Here is a 22,051-nt window from a genome sequence, read left to right as displayed (position 1 = left end):
AAAAAGATGTAGATTTCAAAATGATGAGAACCAACTCGTGGAACTAAAGCAGGTTGTGACTCCACAATCAAAAACTAGCAAAGAAATCAACATTTCAAGCAGCTATCTACAAGACTTTGCTATAAAGCATAACCCAATTCTCAAACACAGATGTGGATGTAGTAGGAACTGATTATCAGACCAGATCAACGCCAAAATCATTGATTTGTTAACAGTCGCTGGTGGGCTGCAGCAGAGATGAAAATATCATTCATGCTCTACAGAAATATACAAGATTCCGAAGTGCCTCAAATAATGAATAGCCGAACAGCTTTCTAAGGAACTTGATTCCCCTACCTAATCATGGCAACATACTAAAACAAGACCATGGCTCTGACCTTCATTTGTGTGAGCAGAGACTACCTGAGTACACCTCCAAAAGAAGCCGCTAAAAGGATCTTATTCTCTGAAATTGGGACTCTATATGGGCAAAAGAACCTGCGAAGCCTCAATGGTGCATAAATTTGCTAACAGGGGATTGCACTAGTTCTGTAGCACTAACAAGGCGTTTTCCATACCGAAATCGAGATAAGGGACCTGAATTATGCTCGAAAGATAGGAGCAATATCACACAAAAGCATAAACGTTCCAGGAAATATGTGAGGATCTTTGAAAATGCTTGGAAAAGATGGCATCTTAACAGCAGATTCCGCAGATTTTCACGACCTAATCCAAGGCAGCTTTAGCACGTCGGTACGCCTGTGTAATACTTTCTAGTACACTGGGAGCACCTCCTGCGGATGGAGGCAATGCTCCAGTTGAAGATTTCCCACCTTCTGGCATCGTAGCTGTGCTGGACGATTGAAGTACCTTGGATATAAGGCCTTCCACAGCTCCCTTTCCACCAAAGAGAGCGGCTCCAATGGTCTTCACACCGCCTGCCACCAAAGGTCCTTCTCCAACACTGTGCCAACCGTTTGAGGGGAGAGAGTTCACGGGACGGCTGTAAGTAAAGCCAGAGTCTTTTGGTTTTGGACCAGTAACTTTCTCAGGAAAATTTACCCGGTCACCATCAAGGGTCTCGTCGCTGCAGGAATCGCCTCTTGTCCGTCGTCTAACGGGTCTTACAGGGATTACTTGTGGGTCAGTAGCAGTAACTACCTGAATCTCTCCAAATTTGTCTCCTACTCCTAATGGATCTCTACTGGGCTTTAAAAGGAGTTCAGAGGATGCTAAAGAAGGCTCCAAGCTGTTATCCAGCCAACCTGAGCCTGTCGGATTGTTCCTTGTTTTCAAAGACTGATCAAAGCGGCTAGTCTTGAAATTTCCAGTTGAGAATCTTCGAGATCCAGCAGTATCTGATGGGCGGAACATCGGTGAAAATGGTTCATTGTCTTCTGTGATTTCATTGTCAGAGCAGAAGGTAGCGAGTTCTGAACCTTCTCCTTCAGTTCTGGATGGAGGCAGACCATAGTAACCTCTCAACAACTCCATCGCTGACGATCGGTCTGCGTTCTTACCTCCCTGGTTGAGATTTGAGTTTTGGCTCCTAACACGGTGCAAGCCAGGGCGCGATGTCAGCGTCTCCCATCTGCATAATTCAGCGAAGCTCATCGATGTCAACAGATGCTAATTTACCTCTCAAAGATACCTTCATCATTAGCAGTGAACTTTACTAAGAAATGCAAAGTCCGTTAACATTCATCCACCGCAAGCATACCAGATTAATGCCCAAAATAAAGAAACAAAATTAAAAATTAAAATAAATTATCTAAGTCACATGTCCACATAGTCAACTTAAAGTTACCTGGAATTGCTGGAGTCCGCTGAGGCAGTTGTAGGAGGATGCCTGCCTGGAGTTGGAATTCGTAGTGTTTTGAGCGCAAACATTTGCAAGTCAGTTGTTAATCCATTCAAACGCTTAACGTCTGCCACCTGGAAAATAAAACTCGGAGCGGAGGTCTATGTTACAAAAGAGAAATGTCAAATCAGATTCCAAAAAGAAACCATAAAACTTCCACTTTCAACTTCTACCGCAGTGCATGGTAAAGACGAAGCAAATCTCGGTAGTAATCAAGGCAATTACAATGTTTCATATGGCTAAGCTAAGGTCCATATATACACGTCTTCAAACATTCAGAATACCCAACTCAAGAACAACACATCTCTTTCTTATCCCACAAGCTGTTATGAATACAAATCTCTTTTCTTAAAATAAATACAAAAGAGTGGGCAGTGCTTGAAGAACCGTTTTAATTCACAAGTAGGCACAACTCAATAATATTGGGGGACATATGAAAACAACAGACAATTGATGTACGATCAAACGAAATGGTCACTGGGAAGCAGATGAATAGACTTTACCATACATAAGCTGGGCAATCGGCAGACCACCAGCCGAGCGATATTCATATAGCATCTTTAAGACCAAGAAACAATAGAAAAAAGATATTAACTGAAAGCATAGGAAATCCTGACTGAAAATGAACAGCAAAAAGCAAAAGTTTCAACAATGTCCCTCCACAAAACAAAATTCCAGTCATGAAGTTTCCATTCGTGAGATCTTAATTTCTTAAAAAACCACACTATCTTAGATCCCAAAAACTGAACAAGAACGAAAACTCCTTCCGGCAGGAAAATGCAAACAAAAACATTGTAACTCGAAACCAATTGAAGCAAAATCAGAACATTAATAAATCTGCAACCCAATCGTTTCGAGCAGCGGAACATGAGGAGCATCCCTTCAAACACAGGTGGGAGGTGTGAAATAGGGAGGATTCTAAGTCTACGTAACCGACGTAGGGCAACAAAATGCAAAAACAAATCCAGTGCACCACATCGAAAATGCAGAAAATCGTTGGAAGCGTATTTCGACACCCAAACCACGTCTTTGAGACACTTAAATCTCCACACAGAAAAATCAGCAGAGAGGGATAGCTGCTGATAGATGGAATCATACAGAAAAATCAGCAGAGAACGCAAGCTACAACTACGCACGTACAACGAAAAACACACTACTGATCAGGCATACCTCAACGCCGTATTTGATGGCAACACCGGCCAGAGTATCGAGCTTGGAGACGGTATGTTCAATGTAGACCGCACTGCCTGATGTGTTCGCATCGCTACTGGACTGTGATCGATCGGCCATGTTAGTAGGAGAGGGCATTCCACCCAAAATTTTGCTGCTTCTGAGGCGTCAACTGATCCGAGTAAAAATAACTCTGCTCGGGTAACACAATATTCGTTTAAAGGGGAAACACTTGTAGCATGCAGCTTGCCCGCGAAAGAGAGTACGAACACACCGGCTATTCATCAACCTGTGATGGATCCTCCCTTGATGGGAAAATCAAGAAGCGAAGTTTCAAATTCGCGCTTACTCCCACACCGAAGCACGCACAGATCCTCAAAACCTGCCGCATTTGCACATTGCTTTGCTTATGCAACTCCGCCACATGCACCCCAACGAGACGCAACACTATGCCTCACTCCTCAACACCTAAACAAAACATTTCTCCATAATCAAAGCTCCTCGAAGATGATGAAACTTCACGCCCCAATTCACCGACCCGACATGTTCCACTCCAAACGCTGCCTCCCCTGTGCCAGATCCAGGGGAAAACCAAGCAACCCCAACAAACAAAACACACAAGTGGGAATGTCACAACCGACCCATCTCAGCACCTCCACCGAATCCACCTCCTGCAACATTCACTCATACCCCTCGAACTCAACCAAACCCTACTGCCACCAACGATGGCACCTGCACGACCTCCAACGGTCTTCGAAGCCCAAACATTTGCCCAGATCCACCCAAATCTCCACGACCAGCATAAGTCTCACACACGAATCGCACCTCCAGAAATCATTCCAACCCTACCAATAGCAAACTGACTCCGTAAGAACCCCAATCATCCCCTTCGTCCTGCCATCCCTGCCGCATCTCGCACTGTTTACCTTGTCCTCTTCTGACTCAGTTCCACTGTAACAATTTGCTACACCCAGCACCATCCTCGAAGCAATCCCCCACCCGCAAAAAGGACACCCCGCCAGTGAACGATATTCATCCGCTGGTCGAGTCTGGGAGTAGGTCTGCGTGACAAAAAGACACGCAGAGGGGGAGAGAAACGTCGTAAAGAAGACGTGGGTGACATTGGCTCACGATTTTTTACTTCACTGGGTTGCGAGGCTACAGGGGGAACAAACGGGATTGCAAGACCTAGTTCACCGCACAAAAGGTTTGACCATCTCTCTGTCATGCTTGTGGTTCCGGTTCTTACATGTGGGTGCGCACATGCACACCACCACCGTGTTTTTTTACCAGTGTTTCTTACGATCGCCGGAGCTTCATCGGACGACGATGGAGGAATAGGAGGGTCTGGAGGGAGATGTGTTGATCGGGAACTCCGTTTGTGTGGCTGTTGTGGGCTCCTCCGAGTGATGAGCCTTCTCATTCATGCCGCAATCACCGCCAGGCACTCTGTCACCCACCTCCAATCCATTTCACCAGCGGTCTTCATGACGCCCTCCGCATTCAATGCCTCCAGCATCAAGTCCAGTTCGCTTTCTTGCATGTTCTAGTATTCTGATACCACATAGCATCATCTGAGCTTCCGGGGCGTACTCGTCCCGATTTTCGCGTTTCTGCCTATTTGCGGCCTCCGAGTGCCCGCTTCGAATCGTCACTGGATAGAGCTGCTTTTTCCTCCCACTAAATTCAAATCGGTTCAAATGTGCCTCCGTCTGGCAAACCTTGGAAGATGGTGGGATTGAAGAGACGTAGTGAGTAGATTGCTACTCTCGCCCACTGTATTTGCTGGCATTTGGGTGTCGGGTTTCCGATAATTCCTCTTCGCTATGGTTGCCCGCTCCCAGGAACGACAACCTCTTGACGGTGATTTATGTGCAGGAACATGCAGTTGAAAGGAATCACTAATTTCCATGACATTGCTGAAAGGAAGTTGAACAGTTGAAGCAGAAGGCTTTATCAATGGATCGAGAACAAGGCGATCGGTGACATTTTTCCTAAGTTTTGGCAGAAAGAGAATTAATGCTACCATGGTCGGCGTCATTTAGTTGCTTCTCTGCAGAGCCATGGTGAAAACGCGTGTGACAATACAGCGAAGGAAAGTCTTAAGATCACAACACTCCTCTGCGAACCTAAGTGAAGGCTTTTTGGTTTTTTATCCTTAATGACTGACAATAGCACTTAAAAGTGGCGCTATGGGAATTAAATTGTACTCTTTAAGCGCAGATCATTCTCACTCTTTCTTGCGTCAAAAAATAAGATGTTCGCTGCTTGCACTTATCGATGAGAGAATGCAGACAAACGTGGGCTTCGTTGCACACGACCTTCATTGACGTTCTGGAATGAAGGTCAAAAAGTTTCAATATTCTGTCAAATCGTTATGAGCTCACTGAGAACCAAGCCACTTTCATCTTGATACGGTTCAAAGAGCTGTTGCTTCCTATGCGATGAGCCTGATCGCGACATGCACGTTTGACTGCACATGGACAAAATCCATGCCTACGTTCTATAGTAAACTAGGTCAATTAGTTCTACACAGATAACAGTGGCCAAAGCCATGTCGCACGTTCCATAATTTCAAAGATGGCACACACAAGAAGAGAATTCAATAGAAGAGTCGGGGTAAAACAAATCGGAAAGACTCCACTCAATCGATCACAGAGATTGAACGGATGATATCGCTAGATACTGTTCAAAGGAGTGATTACAGCTGACGTTGGAACCAAACAAACATTTGACGATGCCCTACATAGCAAAAATGTTTACCAGACAGAACTTGGGACTAAGTTTTACAGAGCTACGTCACCAATGCTTAGGAATTTACACTGAGAATTAATGATTGGTTCGCACAAAAAGAAGCTTATAGCACAAGCTTCAGTGCACGCTTCAGGGGCATCTGAACGTGGAGCTAAGACTAAAAGAATTACGTGATGAATTTAATTGGTTTCAGGTTAAAAAACCTGACGTGTTCAAGAACCGCACTGGGAGGCACTACTCTTCACAATCGAAGTCCTTCGACCTTTCTTTTCAGCTAGAAGTAAAAAGAAAATGGGGTGCGTGGCTTCTATTGAAAATTAGAAGCTCGTCAACCTCTCATTGTCCAGTACTGCTCTCGAGCTGAATTGTTACTAATTCCTGGTACAGATGATTGGCTTGAAGACAAACCATCCCAATCACTGTAAACGGCAGTAAGCCTTTATCAGCATTGCATCCTTCTGCAATGAAGGCTTCGGTGTAAGGAAGCTGCATGAGATTTCTAATCAGCTTGCTTGTTGAGGGTCGCTGGACATGGTGGAGCCCTATTCTTCTCACAGAGAGCAAGTTCGATAGACTTGAAAAAATGAACTACTTTCGTGTAATACCTGAGATCAACCGGTTGGCTCTCCTATAAGATCTAGACCAACCACAAGAAACGAGATACCTTGAAAGAGAAGGAAGTAAAAGTGGATTCCTTGCGCTGAGAGCAAACTCCTGCCCGCAGCAGTCAAGAGTAGGAAAGACAAAGTAAGCTCCTTGCGATACAAACGGCTTCCTTTCTTCTTCGGCACTGGCGCTGGAGCGCTTGATTCAGCTTGTTGTTTCAACGTATCTATACCAGACTCCGAAAAACCTCGTCCCAAAACAACAGGTGCGGTCTTCACTTCCTTGACCTCGTCTAAAAGCTCTGCCTCTGTTGACGATGGAGCGATGTCCGCTAACCCTTTTGACCCTGACTTCTTGGTGACAACCCACTCGTGTGAACTACGCAGTTGGAAGAGACCCGATATCATGGCGTTGAACTTAGTGACGGACATGGTGTTCTCGAATAGCAGAAAAGGTACGAGGAAAGGAAAGGACTTCGGTGACGGGATGACGTTCAGGAGTGACATGAGGGCAGGAATGTAGCACACAACCCAAGCTGGTAGGGTTGCTTCCGGGACGAACATGGTCATAGGTAGGATGATGCAGAATAATGTAAAGGAGTAAAATGGTAGGATGAGCTTTCTCAAGAGAAAGAAGAGAAAGATCATGTTAAATTTCTTCGACCATGAAATCTACACATAACAAAGAAATCAAGTCAGGACGCATAACCATCACCGCCAATCCTAAGACCAAATCATTACATTGAATGGAAATTACGAAACTGCAATGATACTAAAAGTGGACACCCTTGTCGATAGAGCCGGAAACCAACCTGAGCGTTGATAATGTCTGGCAGAGCTAGACGGAAAAGTTGCATAGGTCCAGAATGCCACCGATGTTGCTGCTTGCGGTACGCTTCATACGACTCAGGAAGCTCACACAGGGACTGGAGGAGAAAACCCGGAGCCAAGTTCGAAAGATTAAAAAACGCTCAAAAAAACTAACATTATACAGCGGCATTTTATTATCGAAAGGCACGTAATCCTTCATTATTACCAATAAATATTCAGCGCAAACCAACTTTATAAATGCCATGGAGCGAGAAACACTTACCCGAACATCGTTCAGAAAGATGAATTTCCAGCCTTTGAGATGAGCCCTAACAGCGATGTCCATATCCTCCACAGTGGTCCTGTCCAACCAACCACCAGAATCTTCCAGTGCTTTGATTCGCCACACGCCCGCGGTGCCATTGAAGCCAAAAAAATTGAGAAACACTCCATTCACTTGCTGCTCAACTTCGAAGTGAAAGGACAAGTTGATATTCTGAAGCCGTGTCAGCAGATTCTCATCCTTATTCACAAAGGCCCATCGGGCCTGCACAAGGCCTAACTCCGGATTGTCCTGCAACCAACTCAATTCAAGTCACTGTGAGTGACTGTTGATTCACCTAGACTAATTTTTAAGGGACAAATGAATTCTAGATCCAAGGCGGACGTTACATTAACAAATTGCTCGGACTCCCAGCTCAGAAAGCCCTGGGCTGAACCATTATGCTCATAGAGTTACCTTGAAATGGGGGATTGTAAGCTTGAGAAAGTCAGATTTTGGTTGAAAGTCGGCATCGAAGATGGCCACAAACTCGTAATCCTTGACGTAGTCACATTCCATACCCGCCTTCATGTTTCCAGCCTTGTAACCGGTACGGTCAGTCCGATGCCTGTAGATTATGTTGATTCCTTTTTGCTGCCATTTCTTCACTTCTGTTTCGATCAGCCCCGCCACCTCCTCATCAGATGAGTCATCCAGCACCTGGATCAAGATCCGGTTCTTCGGCCAGTCAAGCTGGCAAACTGCTGAAATCGATTGCTCGTAACACTGCAAACGAGTACAGTATGTCAGTCCACACTACGGACTAGGTACATGTTAGAACTCTGCGGTCTACCACATACACTCCAGCGAAGCAGGAGATGGTAAACAGACAAATTTGATTCCTTCAGAGTAGGGAAAAAGAAGGATTGGTGACAAACCTCCCGCTCGTTGCACATGGGTATTTGCACCAAGCACATGGGGTGGCCTTTATCCGGTTGCTCGATGTCATCAGACTCCAGGGAGGGACTCACAGGCGTAGGCTTGATTTTCTTCCACTTGATATACACAGCGCCCATGCACAAGATGATTCGATCCAGGGACTGAAGAAGGAACAACCAGATGCAGAAGTCTGTCACCTTCTGGAGCGCAGGCGCAATGTACGAAGCACGAATAAACAACCATCCCATGAATAACGCATGCGGAAGACTTGAAACATTAAGAGTGGTTGGCCATTGTGGCACGGAGAATTGCCAGCCTAGGGTGTGAGCTCCCACTTCAACGCACAACATAATCAACGCAAAGATCAGAAATCCGATGATAACCCGGGATAACTTTCCCTTCGAAGCGTTGATGACATTTTTGCGGAGAATGAGTCGATCCTTGATGGCGTCCAACAATATCATAATACCAGATGCTAACCACGTCAAGCATCCAACAGCCTTGTTGGCTTTGAGAAGCAGCACCCAGGTTAACTGCTTCGCATTTTTGCCCTTGCCTTTGGCTGCCTGTCCACCACGCATCGCAGTCGTGGGACTATCAAACTCCAGCATATCGAAGTTGGGATTCTCCATCTTCACCACCACTGGTGGTCCCCGATTTGACTCCTTACCAAATAATTCGGAAAATTCAAGCTTCGACGGCATCCTGTGAGGATGAAGGTGTAGATTGCAGTTGTCAACTTGTTGACGGTCGGCTAAAGCTAAGGCCTACTATAGCCAATGCTGCGGACTGATGATAGTTAACGGGAAATGTAATCCATCAGGAGTCACAAATGGTAGCAAGTTTGAGGTACTTCTGTCGCCCCCTTTAAAGCCACCTACGTAAACAGCACTCTTCTATGTAACAGAAACGGTTGCAATCTCTCGGTGCCTTCCATGCATGAAGATTAGGCACGTACACCACTGAAAACTGCGCATCAAAAAACTCAATCAATGGTGCGAATGACTTCAAGGCTTGTGACTTAAAAAACTTAAGTCCCTCATCTAACCATCCAAGAAACGAAGAGCATTGTGTAACTCATCTTCAATCTTCGTCGACATTCATCTACAAGCCCATTTAGATTAACTTACAATAAGATACCAAGCAATGTACCTTGAAAAAGAACTGCTCAATGTGTCCCTAAAGGAAAACCTCAACAACCGACCAGCATTCTAAATCTGTGAACAACGAAGTGAACAATGTTGGAATCTGTCCTACAGCTTTCGAGCTGTGGTGATGGTAGCGCAGAAAGAGAAAGCAGAGGGAAGCCGTGGCATATGCTTCAGACATAATACACAACCAGAAACCCTGCAGTGGCTCCTAAACCAATCGCTCACATTCCAAGACACCCTGCGACACCACTCATTCAGTCCCCAGGGGAAAGTGTGATCTCCCTCCCCAGCATTAGCGCGTCATCCCGTGCAGGGACTCCACGCAAAACTCGGTATGAATACAGGGAGGGCCGTCCAAAGCCTGAACGTTCCGGTCGTGGCTGATAATCGCCACCGCCTGACATTCACATCAAAAAGCCCCAAATGGCGAAAACCCCGCCCAAAATTCGCAATACTCGAAACACTCTCCAGAAAACAGTGGCAAAACTACCAAAAACTGCTCACCTCCGCATCATCCCTGGACCCACTACCCCCCCCCCCTTTGTCAGAAGATTCCCACCATCTCTCCAACCCCCCGATGAAATCTCCGAAATCCACAAAAATCTTTGACCTATTTCCCTTTGTTTGCTCACCTCGACAAATTTTAATGAGTGCCCTGTTCAACCAAATGTTTCACGCCACGTCCTGCTCCTCCACTCTCCATCACTCTCCCTGTCGAACTAAGAGCCCCACCTCGACTTGATTCATCACCCTCCCGCTGCAAAATTTGCAGCAGTGGCTGCTTGCAACAATTGATTATCTCTTACTCTGCGGACCCACCACACCTGCATTGAACTTCTGAAGCTCCCAAATGTTCGTCACCCCCACATGGCCTTTTTTCCCCCGTAAGCACATCCATCAGCACATCTGCAACAGAAGCAAAGCAGCATTAACTCTACCTCCAATTTCCCCTCGATTTCTCAAATTTAATTACAATTTCCGATCCTAGGACCTCCCGAATTGTTCGAGTGCTCGGCGTGGCCATTCTTACTCGGCGAGTTAGGAACTCTGATGCTGTGTCCGTTAGAAAGCAAATTTCCCGCATCTGCCATCATGTGCGACGATCTGCAATGCTCTGGCCCCGCAACAGTCTATGTGGCAACTATCCATGGTGGCGGTTTCTCATTGATGTAAACTACTTTTCTTCTTTTCAAAAAAAAACTGACGCCAGCAGCGATGCGGAATTTCTGTTTTAACGTTCCTTGCGAGGAGTCCATTATTTAGCTTGGGGAAATCACTTGCCATGCATCTTTGTAATTTTCTTCCCTCCACCTCCATACATACAGTGACACATGACTGCATTTTTTTCGTCGTACATCGATTCAAAGTTTCGGAGCAAATTAATCTCTGCCAAATGGCTATGACATCAAAGATTTCGTAGAATTTCGGACTCCCAGCAATAACCCTTGAAGGAAACATCTCAACTCCCTACTATTTTTATTTTATTTTTTTGCGTGTTATTGATTTATTTATTTGTTTGTTTATTTGCTGTCGTCCAGGAAGATCGGTCCCTGATTGCAAACATCAAGTGCTAGCTCGAGCTGTGTTACAACCTGGATCATTGACAAAATTACAAGCATTTCCACTCTCGATCTTGTGCAAACTTGACAAACTCTGCATGCCTACGTACTGCAGCTTACAGAAAGACATTTGTACGGGCAGAACCCATTCTAGTTGACTTCTTCGTATAACGAAGACATATAAAAGCATTGCGGGGCGAAATCTCGTAAGCTCCAGCTAAGCCCTGCGGACTCTTGATGTGAACGGGTCGTTTTGTTTCTGGAAAACGGAGGATCTTCCTTCAGAAGGGCTTCGAGGAAGTGAGAAACTCCACACACCCCAATCAGTTCGCGATCATCGTACTGTGAGATCCACCGCCGATGAGGCTTTTCTTCAGCGTTGCCATGGCGCACACGACGCAGGGTGAATTTTTTTTAAGATTACTACGGCACGAGGCTTGTGTGCACCAATGGAGGCCAGATTTACGCTCCTGACAGCCTGACACAATGCAGTTCGGGGGGCATGAATCCCCGTGTTTGAGGCGAAAGATTACCACGAACTTGTTATCTTAAGCGAGGCACAAATCACGGGCTTGCTTGCAATCGAAGACAGATCAAGGTCTGGTCTCCGCCCAGGATAGAAGAAGCAGCGGGCCTCGACTCATTCACTCACTCACATGCACGCTCGCCTTCGCAACAAACAAACAGCCGTTCCATGATTTCAAAAGCCCACCGGCTGATTCCATCGCGGCTTTGCAAAACATTAGGGTTTCACGCTTCCACTGGGCTCTGCAACCACACTGTCTCGGTTTTCGGGACCCACAGTTATATGCACCCGCGGTTATAGATGGTAGGGGTCGAAAGCGGGGCCATCACAGCTCCATGTCATCACTTCTAGAGCATCCAAAGCGTCGTGGTAACTTTTTTTTCTTTAGGCCCCCAAAATGGAATATTGGGATATTCCCCATGCAATGAGATGTTAGGATGGATGAATTTTAGTGGGTATTGTTCATCCATTTTAGGGTTTAAGTGTACCAAAACCCCCTCTCTATTGCCCTAATTGCCATGAACTTTTATCACCTTTCGTTTTGTGCCACTTGCACTGTTGTTTCCTTATGAGGTGATGAGCTTGTTTCACCCTCGTACTCTTCGAGGTTTGTAAAATGAGGGCATTGTGAATATGGTTTTGGATTTGAGATTGTGGGGTTTTTGCTTACTAGCAAACCATAAGTTACAAAGCATTCATCCGAGATGCTATAGGTTTCATTCATTTTCTTGTGAATATTGAAATTGGGTAATTCCTTGCTTGTAGCTATTTTTTCTTTTTTCAATTTTATTTTTATTGAGAATGTTGTTGGTTTTTTCATTTATTTACTTTTGGACATTCTTTTAGAGCAAACAATCCCTGGGTATGAAGGATTCACATATTTATTGTTCTGTGGGTTTGCTTCATATACACACGTCAGCACAAATGCCATTAATGAATGCAAACTGATAAAGAAGATGGGTACATAACTATTGCACCAACTACAACTTATTACTATTTAGATAGGTTTAATGTAATCAGACCAAGCACATTACAATTACGCCTGCACTATATATTAAAAGCATTTATTTGACAAAACAACATAATATCAATTTCGCTACTAGTTTTTTAACAACTATGATATAATATTTTTTTAATCTAAAATCTACAGTGTAAAATCAACTAAACTTACAAAACAAATAAATCAACAAAGAACCTAGTTTTTGAAATGAATTTGTTATAGAATGCATTTGTCACCTATGTATTAATAAATATTATATGAATAAACCACAAAAGAGGGATGGTTTGCTCCAAGAGAATGTAAAAACCAAACAAACAAAAGTAATAATAATAATTTACAACCCTCAAATGGGCAATGAAAATTTCTTATTTAACACAACTATCTAAGTCAAGTTGGAAATTAGTGGAAAACACAAGCCTATCAAGAAGTGAATCCCTTTTCAAAAATCTCACATGGATAGATTTTCTTATGTATAAGAATATTACACTCTTATAAAATTGGTTGTTTTAAAGATGGTTAGTGGAAAAAAAATGTAAAGTTTTTTCACAAATGATAGAAAATTAAAACTAAAATAAAAACAGAAATCTACTCTTGACACAAACATTGTAAAGGTACAAATATTTTGGATACTCATTTTCATTTTGTTTTTAATGTTTTTATTATTGTGATATTTTGTATTTATTTTGATTTGTTTGTTTTGGTGTCTTGTAAAAGCATCTGAGATTTTATTCAATTTTTCAAATATGGGAAACTAAAAACAAAATTTAAAAAATAATACAACAATGTGGGTATACAGATGTATGTATATATGTATATATATATATGTAAGAAAATGTCTATTAGTTGGTACCCACAAGGGCATGTTTGAGGCCTTATATTATATCTTAGAAGGTTTCTATACTTTACAAGAGAAGGTGAGAAGACACAATTTTTAAATACTTTGATCGTTTGAAATTAAGCAGCCTTATTTATTCTATTGTTATACTTAGAAAAATTAACAAAAAACCCTAAGAAAAAAAATGAGGTGAAATGCACTCTTTTTCTACATAGCATGAAAAATGTTGTTATTCGGAATTTTTGTCAAATATATCTTAAGAGACTCTTCATAAAAAATAAAACTATAGAAGCTATGTCAATACATGCTAAAATAAAACTATAATGTATATATATATATATATATATATATATATAAATAAATTTAAAAATTAAGATTTAAGTTTACACACTTGAAATTGTAATAAAATAACATTCAATCCATTTCATGATCTCTTTGATTAGCTCAATATTTGCACCAATTTCACTTTTTACTAACTCTAAATACTCTTTTATATTGAAGATGATGCTCTTGCATTTTTCTATTTTGTTAATATATCTTGATTAATAAGTTTCAATAGGCATTGGAACATATGCTTATATACATACTTCACAATATTAAACCTATATCATTTACTCATTTCAATTCATTCATCCATGTTACAAAATGGTGAAAATTTGGATAACTAAATAAACACACAATGTTCTCTTTATTAATTTATATTGGTTGTAACAAGAAAAAAATATTAATTACCAAATGGTATTAATCATCAGAGAAGGAATATTAAAGACATGATATAAATCATCTTGACTAAGGCCTTAAATCATCTCCACTAACTTCCTTGCTTTATCCAATTATAAAACCCCATAGCCTCAGTTATTTACCTCTACTGATTAATAAAAGTCATTAAAAATCAATTTATATATAGAAGAAATCAAAGATTATTAATTATGCAGCGTAGAATGGAACTAATCCCTAAAAGTTTGATGAATTACAGGGGATTATTAATTTTAGAAGGATTAATTAAGAGTGGAACACTACATATATATATATATATATATATATATCAATTTTTTTTCCTTTGCAAAGCTCTGGATATGGATGGAATGGGAGTTGAGATCCGTTAGGAGATCTGTTCTCAATTACAAAATATATGAAAACTCCATTTTGACCACCAAAGAGGCTCTTGAAATATATATATATATTTATAAATTAAATTCTCGGAATCGGTACCAACTTTGATTGTGAGAAAGCTGCATCGATGGATGAATTCAGAAACCGACAAAAAACCCGGCTTTGATGAATGCAGCTTTCATGGATTGCATTCTTGCAGGGCCCAACAGAAAGGTTCTGACAGAAAAGAAAAAAGCTTCACCACAAGCACATGAAACCCAAGTGTTCCCTCTGTCGATCAAAACATTTTGCCCTTGCCATCTCCACCTTGTAAGACTGTTTCAGCAATTTTAAAGCGTTCCCACTTGCTGGTCAATGGCTGCAATTGCTGCACCTTATCGTACATGCCGAGCAAGCCACCTGTGTGAACAAACAGCACCTTCTTCCCCTCCCACTCGGAAGGATTCTCTGCCATATCCTTCAACATTCCAATCAGCGCCTTCCCACTGTATACACCATGAAAACCCAGTGTCCCAAAATCAACCAGCCTGTTTCATTCTCGCTGCAGCAAATAAAAAACAATTTTTGCAGCAAACTGAAAGTACTTCCATCAATTTAATACAGCCAGAGCACCGATAGCTTTAAAAAAGAGAAGTTATACACAGTAAGATTGAAGCAACTTCTGAATAACCAAGAAGACAGAGGGCTAACAGCTCATAAGCATCGTGGATATGCTTGATAAGCTGTAGAGGTTATCAATTTGAAAAGAAAAGACAGCCAGATAAATGCCTCTAGAAATTCTACAGACCAGCATAAGAGAGCTGGATGGGCATTTGAACAAAAGAAGAACACGCAGACTCAATGAAAAGGGTGATTAGTAGAATTAGTTAGTGAAAAATTCGAGCGACTATTGTCACCTGTATACAGGGTCCAGGATGACTCCGGTCAACTCTGCAACTTCTTTCACAAGCTTCAGCTCCTCTGTTGTGCTCATTGCATACCCCAATCCTTTAGCCTATTTAATCACAGATGCTCCCATTCAGCAGAAGTGACACAAATACCAGGGTGCGATAAATCTCAGTAGTATTTAGACACAGGATGATAATCGGGACATGAATGTTACTGTAATGATCAATGGACAAGCCTTTGCAATGAGGCCCTACAAGATAACATTGCTGCACAACCACACATGTGAGCTTTTGAACAAATCACGACTTGAAAGCTTAACAAGCAGGTTTGATGCAAAACACATAATAAGGAAAGCTGGCGTACATTGACTACTTTGACAATGTCTTCAGACTTAACGCCAGCATCCAGCCCATCAATAAGCCCCTGCACATACTCGTAGAAGTACTCTGGGGTATCGCAAACTGCATAAGCGTGAATCTGAAAAGAGGCAATTTTTCCGTCAGAAATTAGAGGTAAATTTGAATTTCGACCCAGAAAACTATCGTAACTGGAATGAAGTCCTAAATATCTTCATTGCTTATGCTACAAACATGTGATGCTATCTATACCTCGGTCCATTATAAGCTTCATTACAGCCCGACACCTGAATAGTCTGTTTTTCATAACAACACAAGATGTAATACCACCTGAATAAAGCCAAATAAAAACCACTCAATTACTTCAAGTAAAATCGCGAATCCAATTGGTCACACAAGAGAAGGAGAATATTCAACAAGGCAAAACACACCTTTGTTTGAAGGTTGCTCAAATGAGCAGCCAATGCAAGCCCTGCTGTCGTACCGCCACTGCAAGCAACTCATGTTTTCAGAGGTCGAAAATAACGACCTTAAAATCCATTTCAATAAAAATATCACCATTATAAAAATAAAAAAAAAGGTACAGAAAAAAGAAACCGAACCAAAACCTATTACTTCCTGTGACCATTGTGACTCCAGCAGCACCCACCTTCCACATGCCATGACAATATCGTCAAAATGCTTGATACCTGAGACCTTACCGCCCTCCAGTTGACCTTGAAGTTCTTTCACGAACTCTATGTACCCCCTGTCACCAACATAAGTCACATGTATAGCAATGTAAACCATGTAACCGTGCCAATTAGAAGTACTCCAGAGCAACGCCCCCCAAATCCTAATCTGAATTATAGAGTTCATTTACGCCACTAAGTACAAGTTATAAAATGATATGTGGAGGGCATACCAAGTACCAAGAGAATTAGATCCACCCACAGGAATCACATACGGTTTCCTGCCTTCAGCTTTCAATTTCTCTGTGAGAAGCTTTCCAAGGCCCTGAAACACAAATTACGAATTTAAAATCATTATAATAGAGCTTGCTGCAAACGATCACAAGAAGGTACCAAATGACAAGCTTGAGAGGCCATATATGTATCACAAAGTGATGGATCACTTGGCCTAGAATCATTAAATCTAGAAATAAGATCTGATTTGGGACTTGTGAAGAAAGAAGGAAAGTGCAATCACCACACTACCAAGCTGAACATATTCTTCCTTCGACACCAATGACACATGAGCCCCAACCATCCGCTCAACCAGCAAATTTCCTTCCAATCCTGGATCCTGTTCTACAACCGTCTGCAATACGACATAGAGATTTTAGGACAAAACCTTCAGACTCGGACGCATGGAATATCGGGCACGAGAAAGATGGTTCACAATGACTTAGCAGAAGATTATGTCAAGAGAATAGAGCATATCAAACATCCCAATAAAATCAACAATTTCAAGGCAATAATACAACTAGTTCCATGTAAAGCTGCCATTCGCACATTTGCTGCGGTCAAGGTGGGCAGCAGATGTAACTATGCCGTCATTTATGAAGATGACAGATCGACGAGCTTACTCGACTGGTACGCAGTATGAGGTAGCAATCGAGATTAAAATATTTGGCTGCCACGGCTGTGGCGCGACAATGGTTGCTTTGAATGCCTCCAATCGTAATCACACAGTCGGCACCCTGAGCTTTAGCATCTGCTATGAGAAACTCAAGCTTCCGAACCTTGTTGCCGCTCAACTGCATCCCTGTCAAATCATCTCTCTGCAAAGTGCTTCAGCTCAACCTGAACTAGAAACGTCCGATACATCAACTGAACGGACATATGCAATATCCATATCCATCAAACTATGCCAATGCAAAATCCAATGGCTTGTCGTAAATATGAACTCCCATTCTAATCAAACATCCGAAGAGAACTAGAACGCTCATGTAGATCAACATAGAGATAGTTTTGTTGTGTTTCTCCAATTACCTTGATCCAAACCTCAGTATCCTTGGGCAAGCCTGGAAGATTCCACCGATGAATTGGTGTTGGGAACTGGTGAAACGAAAGGAGCTGCATTAGCTGGGATTCTTTCATCTTCTAAAACCCTTAATAAGCCCGCCTTGCGTCCAACAACATTCTTTGAAATCAAGAAATTCTTGTCATCTCCGCCAATAAATGAGGTTTCATGCAGAAGAAGTAGAAGAAGAAGAATTAGAAGTAAAGCTTGTGAGAAACACGAATGTTGCGCAAGGGGACACTTCTCACCTGGCCCAAAGTACAAAACTGCGACGGCAAGGGGTGCAATTTAGAAGCCCACGATGGCGGAGAGTATGACGCTGTGGTCAGCATTTCGGGCCTGCCCACTGATTCTCCTCCCCGAACCTCCTGCTCCGAACTCCCAGCCATGGATCGTGTCACAGACAACCCAAACCCCCTTCGCCGCGCCCTCCTCACTCTTTGCCCTCGCCGCAATTCCCCACCCCCCTCGCCAGAAAACTGATGAATGCTCGCGATTCTCGACTCTCCAACAGCGCGAGAATTGCAGGATTTGTTCTGAAGAAGGCTCGCAAGAAGGACAGAGGGGCGGTTGGGGCAATGACCGATGATTGACGCCATAGCCATAGCCTACACATCAAAGCTTATCAAACAAGGCCGGGTCATGCGACATGTCCTTCGAAAAAGATGCCAGCCCTGGTCTTCCCCGACGAGCTCTGTCTCGGCCGTCGTGCATGCTTTATGGATGACGTGGCTCTTTCTATTTGTATAAAGGGGCACATTAACATTCTCATGCTCCGCCCCTCTTCTTTCTTACCGCAACTCTGTGCACATCTGTGTTCTCCCGCCTCCCACTGCGCCTGTGATTATCACTCCGCCGCCATGCCAAATTCTTTGCAGCCCCATGAGGCTGCAGCTGCTGCGAGTGTAGCCGCTGCCGAAGCGGAAGAGGCCGCCCCTGGCCCGCCTAAATCCGACATTTATGCTGGTATTTCCACCATTCCTATCAGTGCCGCGCTAATTGGCTCTGGGGTTGACGCCAGCGACCTCAACCTGAACGTGGATATTTCGAAGCATTCAAAGAAGCGCAACAAGCAGGTATTGTATGATTGGAGCTAATTCAATTGAGATGGCTTTGTGTGATTGTGGATGTTATTGAATGTTTTGAAATGGCTGATTGTGGCACTTTGGACGCAACCGAATATCAACTCTCCTCACAGCCTTTCTTTTGTTGCTGTCATTCGAGCATGTGCCGTAATTTAGGGGATATTCAGATCCTCGGTTTACATGATTTCGACCCTATGGACGAAACCTCAGGCATTCATGGGTCACCTTAGTACATTTAGATGGCGAAGCATTTGCTCTTACGATAAAATTTTGGAATCTCACAAGTTTCATGTTGAATTACGTTCTTTACCGTAGTTATTCACCTAATCTTGAAGAATGTAAGGTTCCAGAAGTTCTGTTTTTTTGTGCCAGGTTCACCTATTTTATTGCGAAGAAACAGAAGAACTTGCACGGCGAGTAGCTGCAGAGACTGAATCTATTACGCTCAACTCAATTAAATGGGGGTTTGTGTCCATTTCATTTCACTTGGGCAGGTTTCAGGGTTGAAGGGTTTAAGGCTGTTATGGTTTGCGTTTAGAGCTGGGCACGACAATCAATCTGGATCAGAGTGCGTTGTCTAATAACATCCTTGTCCCGTCGCGATAATCAATGTCGTGTAAGGAATTGATGAGTAAGTGATTAGGTGGTTCCTTCCTTGTTTTGCGAACTGGTAATATGAATCTGTGGGTATTTGGAAGGGGAGTCTTTGGGTCCTAAATTTCTCGATCGGGTGCACTTCTAGCTTATGCCCTGAAACGCATCCACAAAATCATGCGTGTGTTTCATTCGAGGTTCATTCAAACGAAGTCATTTGATGCTCCTTGATACTTAATAGAAATGTCTGTCGTGATAAAACAGAGCATTTGCTGATGGTTTCCCGAACCTTTTCGTGCCGGATGCACATGGGATTCGTGGTCAACATGTGGCGTTCCTGGCATCATTTAGCTCCCCAGCAGTTATTTTTGAGCAGCTCTCAATAATCTATGCTTTACCTCGCATGTTCGTTGCATCTTTCACTCTGGTGTTGCCATTTTTTCCCACTGGGACGTTGGAGCGCATGGAAGACGAGGGGGATATTGCAACTGCATTTACGCTAGCAAGGATTCTTTCCAACATTCCAATTTCAAGGGGTGGGCCAACAAGTCTTGTCATCTTCGATATCCACGCGCTTCAAGTAAGTTGTGCCAGCTTTTTGGATGCTGCGTTCAAGAGTTTCTTATCATTAAATGTGCATGAAATCGTCTCTGCACACGTGAATTCTGTCTTTTTTTCATAGATTTGCTAGAATATCATCGTCCTTTTGTTTCTTTAGGATAACCTCTTTTTTAACTAAGTTTCAATTTGTCCTCGTTACCCAAGTATACATGGGCGCATCTGATATTCAGTCCGAGTAATGATTTTCAGGAAAGGTTTTACTTCGGTGACAATGTGCTACCATGCTTTGAGAGTGGTATACCATTACTTATACATCGCCTCCAACAGCTTCCCGACTCCAACAATGTGAGTGGTTTTCTCTGTTTGTAGTGTCAATTGCTTAAAATGTGTATTGTTTATCTGTACTTGCGAAGGTGAACATTCTCAAGATTAGTCTTTGTTTTGGAATTTTGTTTTGATTAGTTCAAAGTTTTTGACGTCCCTGTGGAAGCCGGATCTGATTGTACCTTGTCGCTGGTGTCAGGTGACCATCGCATTTCCCGATGAAGGTGCTTCGAAACGATTTTATAAGTCAATGGAGCACTTCCCTATGGTATTAATACTTTCGTACGAAAGTTCTTTGTTTATACATGCTCATGTTTAGAAGCTTTAACTAGATTTTAGTGCAATCAGGCTATAGTCATATATACTATATCGAGTTCGAAGCTTTAATTTGACAAGAAGTGCTTGGATTTGGCCAGATCACATGCACGAAGGTTAGAGATGGCAACAAGAGAATTGTGCAGCTGAAAGAGGGAGACCCAAGGGGGCGTCATGTTGTAATTGTAGATGATTTGGTGCAATCTGGAGGCACCTTGATTGAGTGTCAGGTAAGTTTAGTACATTCCATTATCTTTTCCTGTCATAGTATAGGATTTTGTCTTTTATTTTTCATTTTAAATATTATTACTTATTTACTTTTTGCTACTTTAGCGAAAGTTCTCGACTGTGCATTTGATAGATTTTGCATACATGGTGACTTCACAGTATTTTAACGCGGACCGTGTTTTGATTTCTTCATTTGGGGATTGGTTGCACTCTGCAGATGCTTCTAGCATCCAAGGGAGCAGCCAAAGTGAGTGCTTACGTTACTCACGGGGTTTTTCCAAAGAGATCATGGGAGCGGTTTAAACACGATAATGGAGGTACATGATCTTCACAAGCTCTACGTCTGGTCAACTGTGCATGCTAATGATATTAGACCTCACTCATGCTGTTGCATGTGTAATTTAGCTCTGAACATTTTGTGTAATCTGGGTTGCTGGATTCAATTTTTTGGTTACTTTTATTATTGATTGCTTTTGGTTTGGGATGTGTTGCAGAAGGTGCTTCTCAGGGATTTTCCCACTTCTGGTTGACTGACTCGTGTGCGAAAACGGTCAAAGCGGTTATAGGAAAGGCACCTTTTGAGATTCTGAGCCTTGCAGGTTCGATAGCTGTTGCGCTTCATATCTAGAATAGACACTCCCTGGTGGAGGTACTTAGTATTCCCACCATGTCGGTGGTTGCTGAAACCTTTAGTATTTCTAGCATACTGCATAACTTAAGCTTCCAGAACCCGCCTTTCTGTCCAACTCTAGAGGCTTATACTTCTCTTCCTCGCCTGCACTACTTGCAATGTTTCATATTTTTGCAGAATACAAAGTCTTAAGTCGCATTCATCCTCCCGGAATGGTGTTTCAAAACTACGAATTTTTATCTTTAGTATGCAGCAATTAAAAACCTTGACTGTCACATGTTATCGGCAGCTTTCATCCTCATTTTGTGGAGGACTTCCATCTGGGTCATGTGGATCAGCGGAAAACTGATGATTCTGAGTTAAGTTAGACAACACTGATGAAAGAAAGCTCAAAGAGTTTACCATTTAGGACAGGATTCTACACTGAAATGCCTGTTTACAGACGAGCTGGGTCGAATTCTAGACTGGTTGTATTAGCCTCTCATTCCCTATTAACAGCAA

At 42.7% G+C, this 22,051-nt stretch overlaps 4 protein-coding genes and 1 long non-coding RNA gene across 8 annotated transcripts; 1 reads left to right on the top strand and 4 right to left on the bottom strand.

The window, feature by feature from the left end:
• Window positions 1-187: 187 nt before the first annotated feature.
• LOC112292458 (uncharacterized) lies at window positions 188-4,215 on the bottom strand. Of its 2 annotated transcripts, XM_024540960.3 has the most exons (4): window positions 3,011-3,859; window positions 2,344-2,398; window positions 1,787-1,914; window positions 188-1,570 (listed from the first exon to the last, which is right to left on the bottom strand). In XM_024540960.3, exons 1-4 carry the CDS (start codon window positions 3,100-3,102, stop codon window positions 706-708), a joined length of 1,140 nt encoding a protein of 379 aa, XP_024396728.1. In that variant the 5' UTR covers window positions 3,103-3,859; the 3' UTR covers window positions 188-705. The 2 variants fall into 2 exon arrangements, with proteins under 2 accessions (XP_024396728.1, XP_090112649.1); XM_090256523.1 differs by lacking the exon at window positions 2,344-2,398 and having other exon boundaries at window positions 3,011-4,215.
• Window positions 4,216-5,809: 1,594 nt separating this feature from the next.
• LOC112292455 (putative xyloglucan glycosyltransferase 9) lies at window positions 5,810-10,427 on the bottom strand. 2 transcript variants are annotated; one of them, XM_090256522.1, is made up of 6 exons: window positions 10,164-10,427; window positions 8,380-10,048; window positions 7,919-8,227; window positions 7,463-7,753; window positions 7,182-7,295; window positions 5,810-7,041 (listed from the first exon to the last, which is right to left on the bottom strand). In XM_090256522.1, the coding sequence occupies exons 2-6, from the start codon at window positions 9,082-9,084 to the stop codon at window positions 6,376-6,378; spliced, it is 2,085 nt and encodes a 694-aa protein (XP_090112648.1). In that variant the 5' UTR covers window positions 9,085-10,048; window positions 10,164-10,427; the 3' UTR covers window positions 5,810-6,375. The 2 variants fall into 2 exon arrangements, with proteins under 2 accessions (XP_090112648.1, XP_024396723.1); XM_024540955.3 differs by lacking the exon at window positions 10,164-10,427 and having other exon boundaries at window positions 8,380-9,349; window positions 9,533-10,017.
• LOC149987757 (uncharacterized) lies at window positions 10,296-10,696 on the bottom strand. Its single transcript, XR_016506756.1, has 2 exons — window positions 10,562-10,696; window positions 10,296-10,437 (listed from the first exon to the last, which is right to left on the bottom strand). It is a non-coding gene; the product is annotated as an uncharacterized LOC149987757 (long non-coding RNA).
• Window positions 10,697-14,611: 3,915 nt separating this feature from the next.
• Window positions 14,612-18,436, bottom strand: LOC112292456 (D-cysteine desulfhydrase 1, mitochondrial). Of its 2 annotated transcripts, XR_002972757.3 has the most exons (11): window positions 18,061-18,436; window positions 17,782-17,847; window positions 17,376-17,570; window positions 16,997-17,107; window positions 16,713-16,804; window positions 16,458-16,556; window positions 16,240-16,297; window positions 16,061-16,104; window positions 15,816-15,929; window positions 15,461-15,558; window positions 14,612-15,049 (listed from the first exon to the last, which is right to left on the bottom strand). XR_002972757.3 is itself a non-coding variant. In XM_024540958.3 (10 exons), exons 1-10 carry the CDS (start codon window positions 18,415-18,417, stop codon window positions 14,842-14,844), a joined length of 1,398 nt encoding a protein of 465 aa, XP_024396726.1. In that variant the 5' UTR covers window positions 18,418-18,436; the 3' UTR covers window positions 14,612-14,841. The 2 variants fall into 2 exon arrangements, 1 of the variants encoding a protein (XP_024396726.1); XM_024540958.3 differs by lacking the exon at window positions 16,061-16,104.
• Window positions 18,437-18,605: 169 nt separating this feature from the next.
• Window positions 18,606-21,763, top strand: LOC112292457 (ribose-phosphate pyrophosphokinase 4). Its single transcript, XM_024540959.3, has 8 exons — window positions 18,606-18,888; window positions 19,270-19,361; window positions 19,756-20,071; window positions 20,302-20,397; window positions 20,576-20,644; window positions 20,793-20,921; window positions 21,137-21,236; window positions 21,414-21,763. The coding sequence occupies exons 1-8, from the start codon at window positions 18,673-18,675 to the stop codon at window positions 21,545-21,547; spliced, it is 1,152 nt and encodes a 383-aa protein (XP_024396727.2). The 5' UTR covers window positions 18,606-18,672; the 3' UTR covers window positions 21,548-21,763.
• The last annotated feature ends 288 nt before the right edge of the window (window positions 21,764-22,051 follow it).

The sequence above is a fragment of the Physcomitrium patens genome, chromosome 15 (assembly GCF_059467195.1).
Source record: "Physcomitrium patens ecotype Gransden chromosome 15, ASM5946719v1, whole genome shotgun sequence".
Classification (NCBI taxonomy): domain Eukaryota; kingdom Viridiplantae; phylum Streptophyta; class Bryopsida; order Funariales; family Funariaceae; genus Physcomitrium; species Physcomitrium patens.
The sequence above is the reverse complement of the archived record's forward strand: the minus strand, read 5'-3'. Positions and strand labels throughout refer to the sequence as shown.

What these genes read in the sequence shown, in the direction of transcription:
- LOC112292458 (XM_024540960.3), bottom strand. Translation starts at nt 3,102, where the DNA reads ATGCGAACACATCAGGCAGTGCGGTCTACATTGAACATACCGTCTCCA. An exon ending in CCATCAAATACGGCGTTGAG is followed by an intron (nt 2,399 to 3,010) that starts GTATGCCTGATC and finishes TTGGTCTTAAAG; the next exon opens with ATGCTATATGAATATCGCTC. An exon ending in GCGGACTCCAGCAATTCCAG is followed by an intron (nt 1,571 to 1,786) that starts GTAACTTTAAGT and finishes TGAATTATGCAG; the next exon opens with ATGGGAGACGCTGACATCGC.
- LOC112292455 (XM_090256522.1), bottom strand. Translation starts at nt 9,084, where the DNA reads ATGCCGTCGAAGCTTGAATTTTCCGAATTATTTGGTAAGGAGTCAAAT. An exon ending in CCATGTGCAACGAGCGGGAG is followed by an intron (nt 8,228 to 8,379) that starts GTTTGTCACCAA and finishes ACTCGTTTGCAG; the next exon opens with TGTTACGAGCAATCGATTTC. An exon ending in CAGACATTATCAACGCTCAG is followed by an intron (nt 7,042 to 7,181) that starts GTTGGTTTCCGG and finishes TGTTATGTGTAG; the next exon opens with ATTTCATGGTCGAAGAAATT.
- LOC112292456 (XM_024540958.3), bottom strand. Translation starts at nt 18,417, where the DNA reads ATGGCTATGGCGTCAATCATCGGTCATTGCCCCAACCGCCCCTCTGTC. An exon ending in AGTTTTGTACTTTGGGCCAG is followed by an intron (nt 17,848 to 18,060) that starts GTGAGAAGTGTC and finishes TCGTTTCACCAG; the next exon opens with TTCCCAACACCAATTCATCG. An exon ending in TCATACTGCGTACCAGTCGA is followed by an intron (nt 17,108 to 17,375) that starts GTAAGCTCGTCG and finishes GTCGTATTGCAG; the next exon opens with ACGGTTGTAGAACAGGATCC.
- LOC112292457 (XM_024540959.3), top strand. Translation starts at nt 18,673, where the DNA reads ATGCCAAATTCTTTGCAGCCCCATGAGGCTGCAGCTGCTGCGAGTGTA. An exon ending in AGCTTCCCGACTCCAACAAT is followed by an intron (nt 20,398 to 20,575) that starts GTGAGTGGTTTT and finishes CGCTGGTGTCAG; the next exon opens with GTGACCATCGCATTTCCCGA. An exon ending in CAATGGAGCACTTCCCTATG is followed by an intron (nt 20,645 to 20,792) that starts GTATTAATACTT and finishes GGATTTGGCCAG; the next exon opens with ATCACATGCACGAAGGTTAG.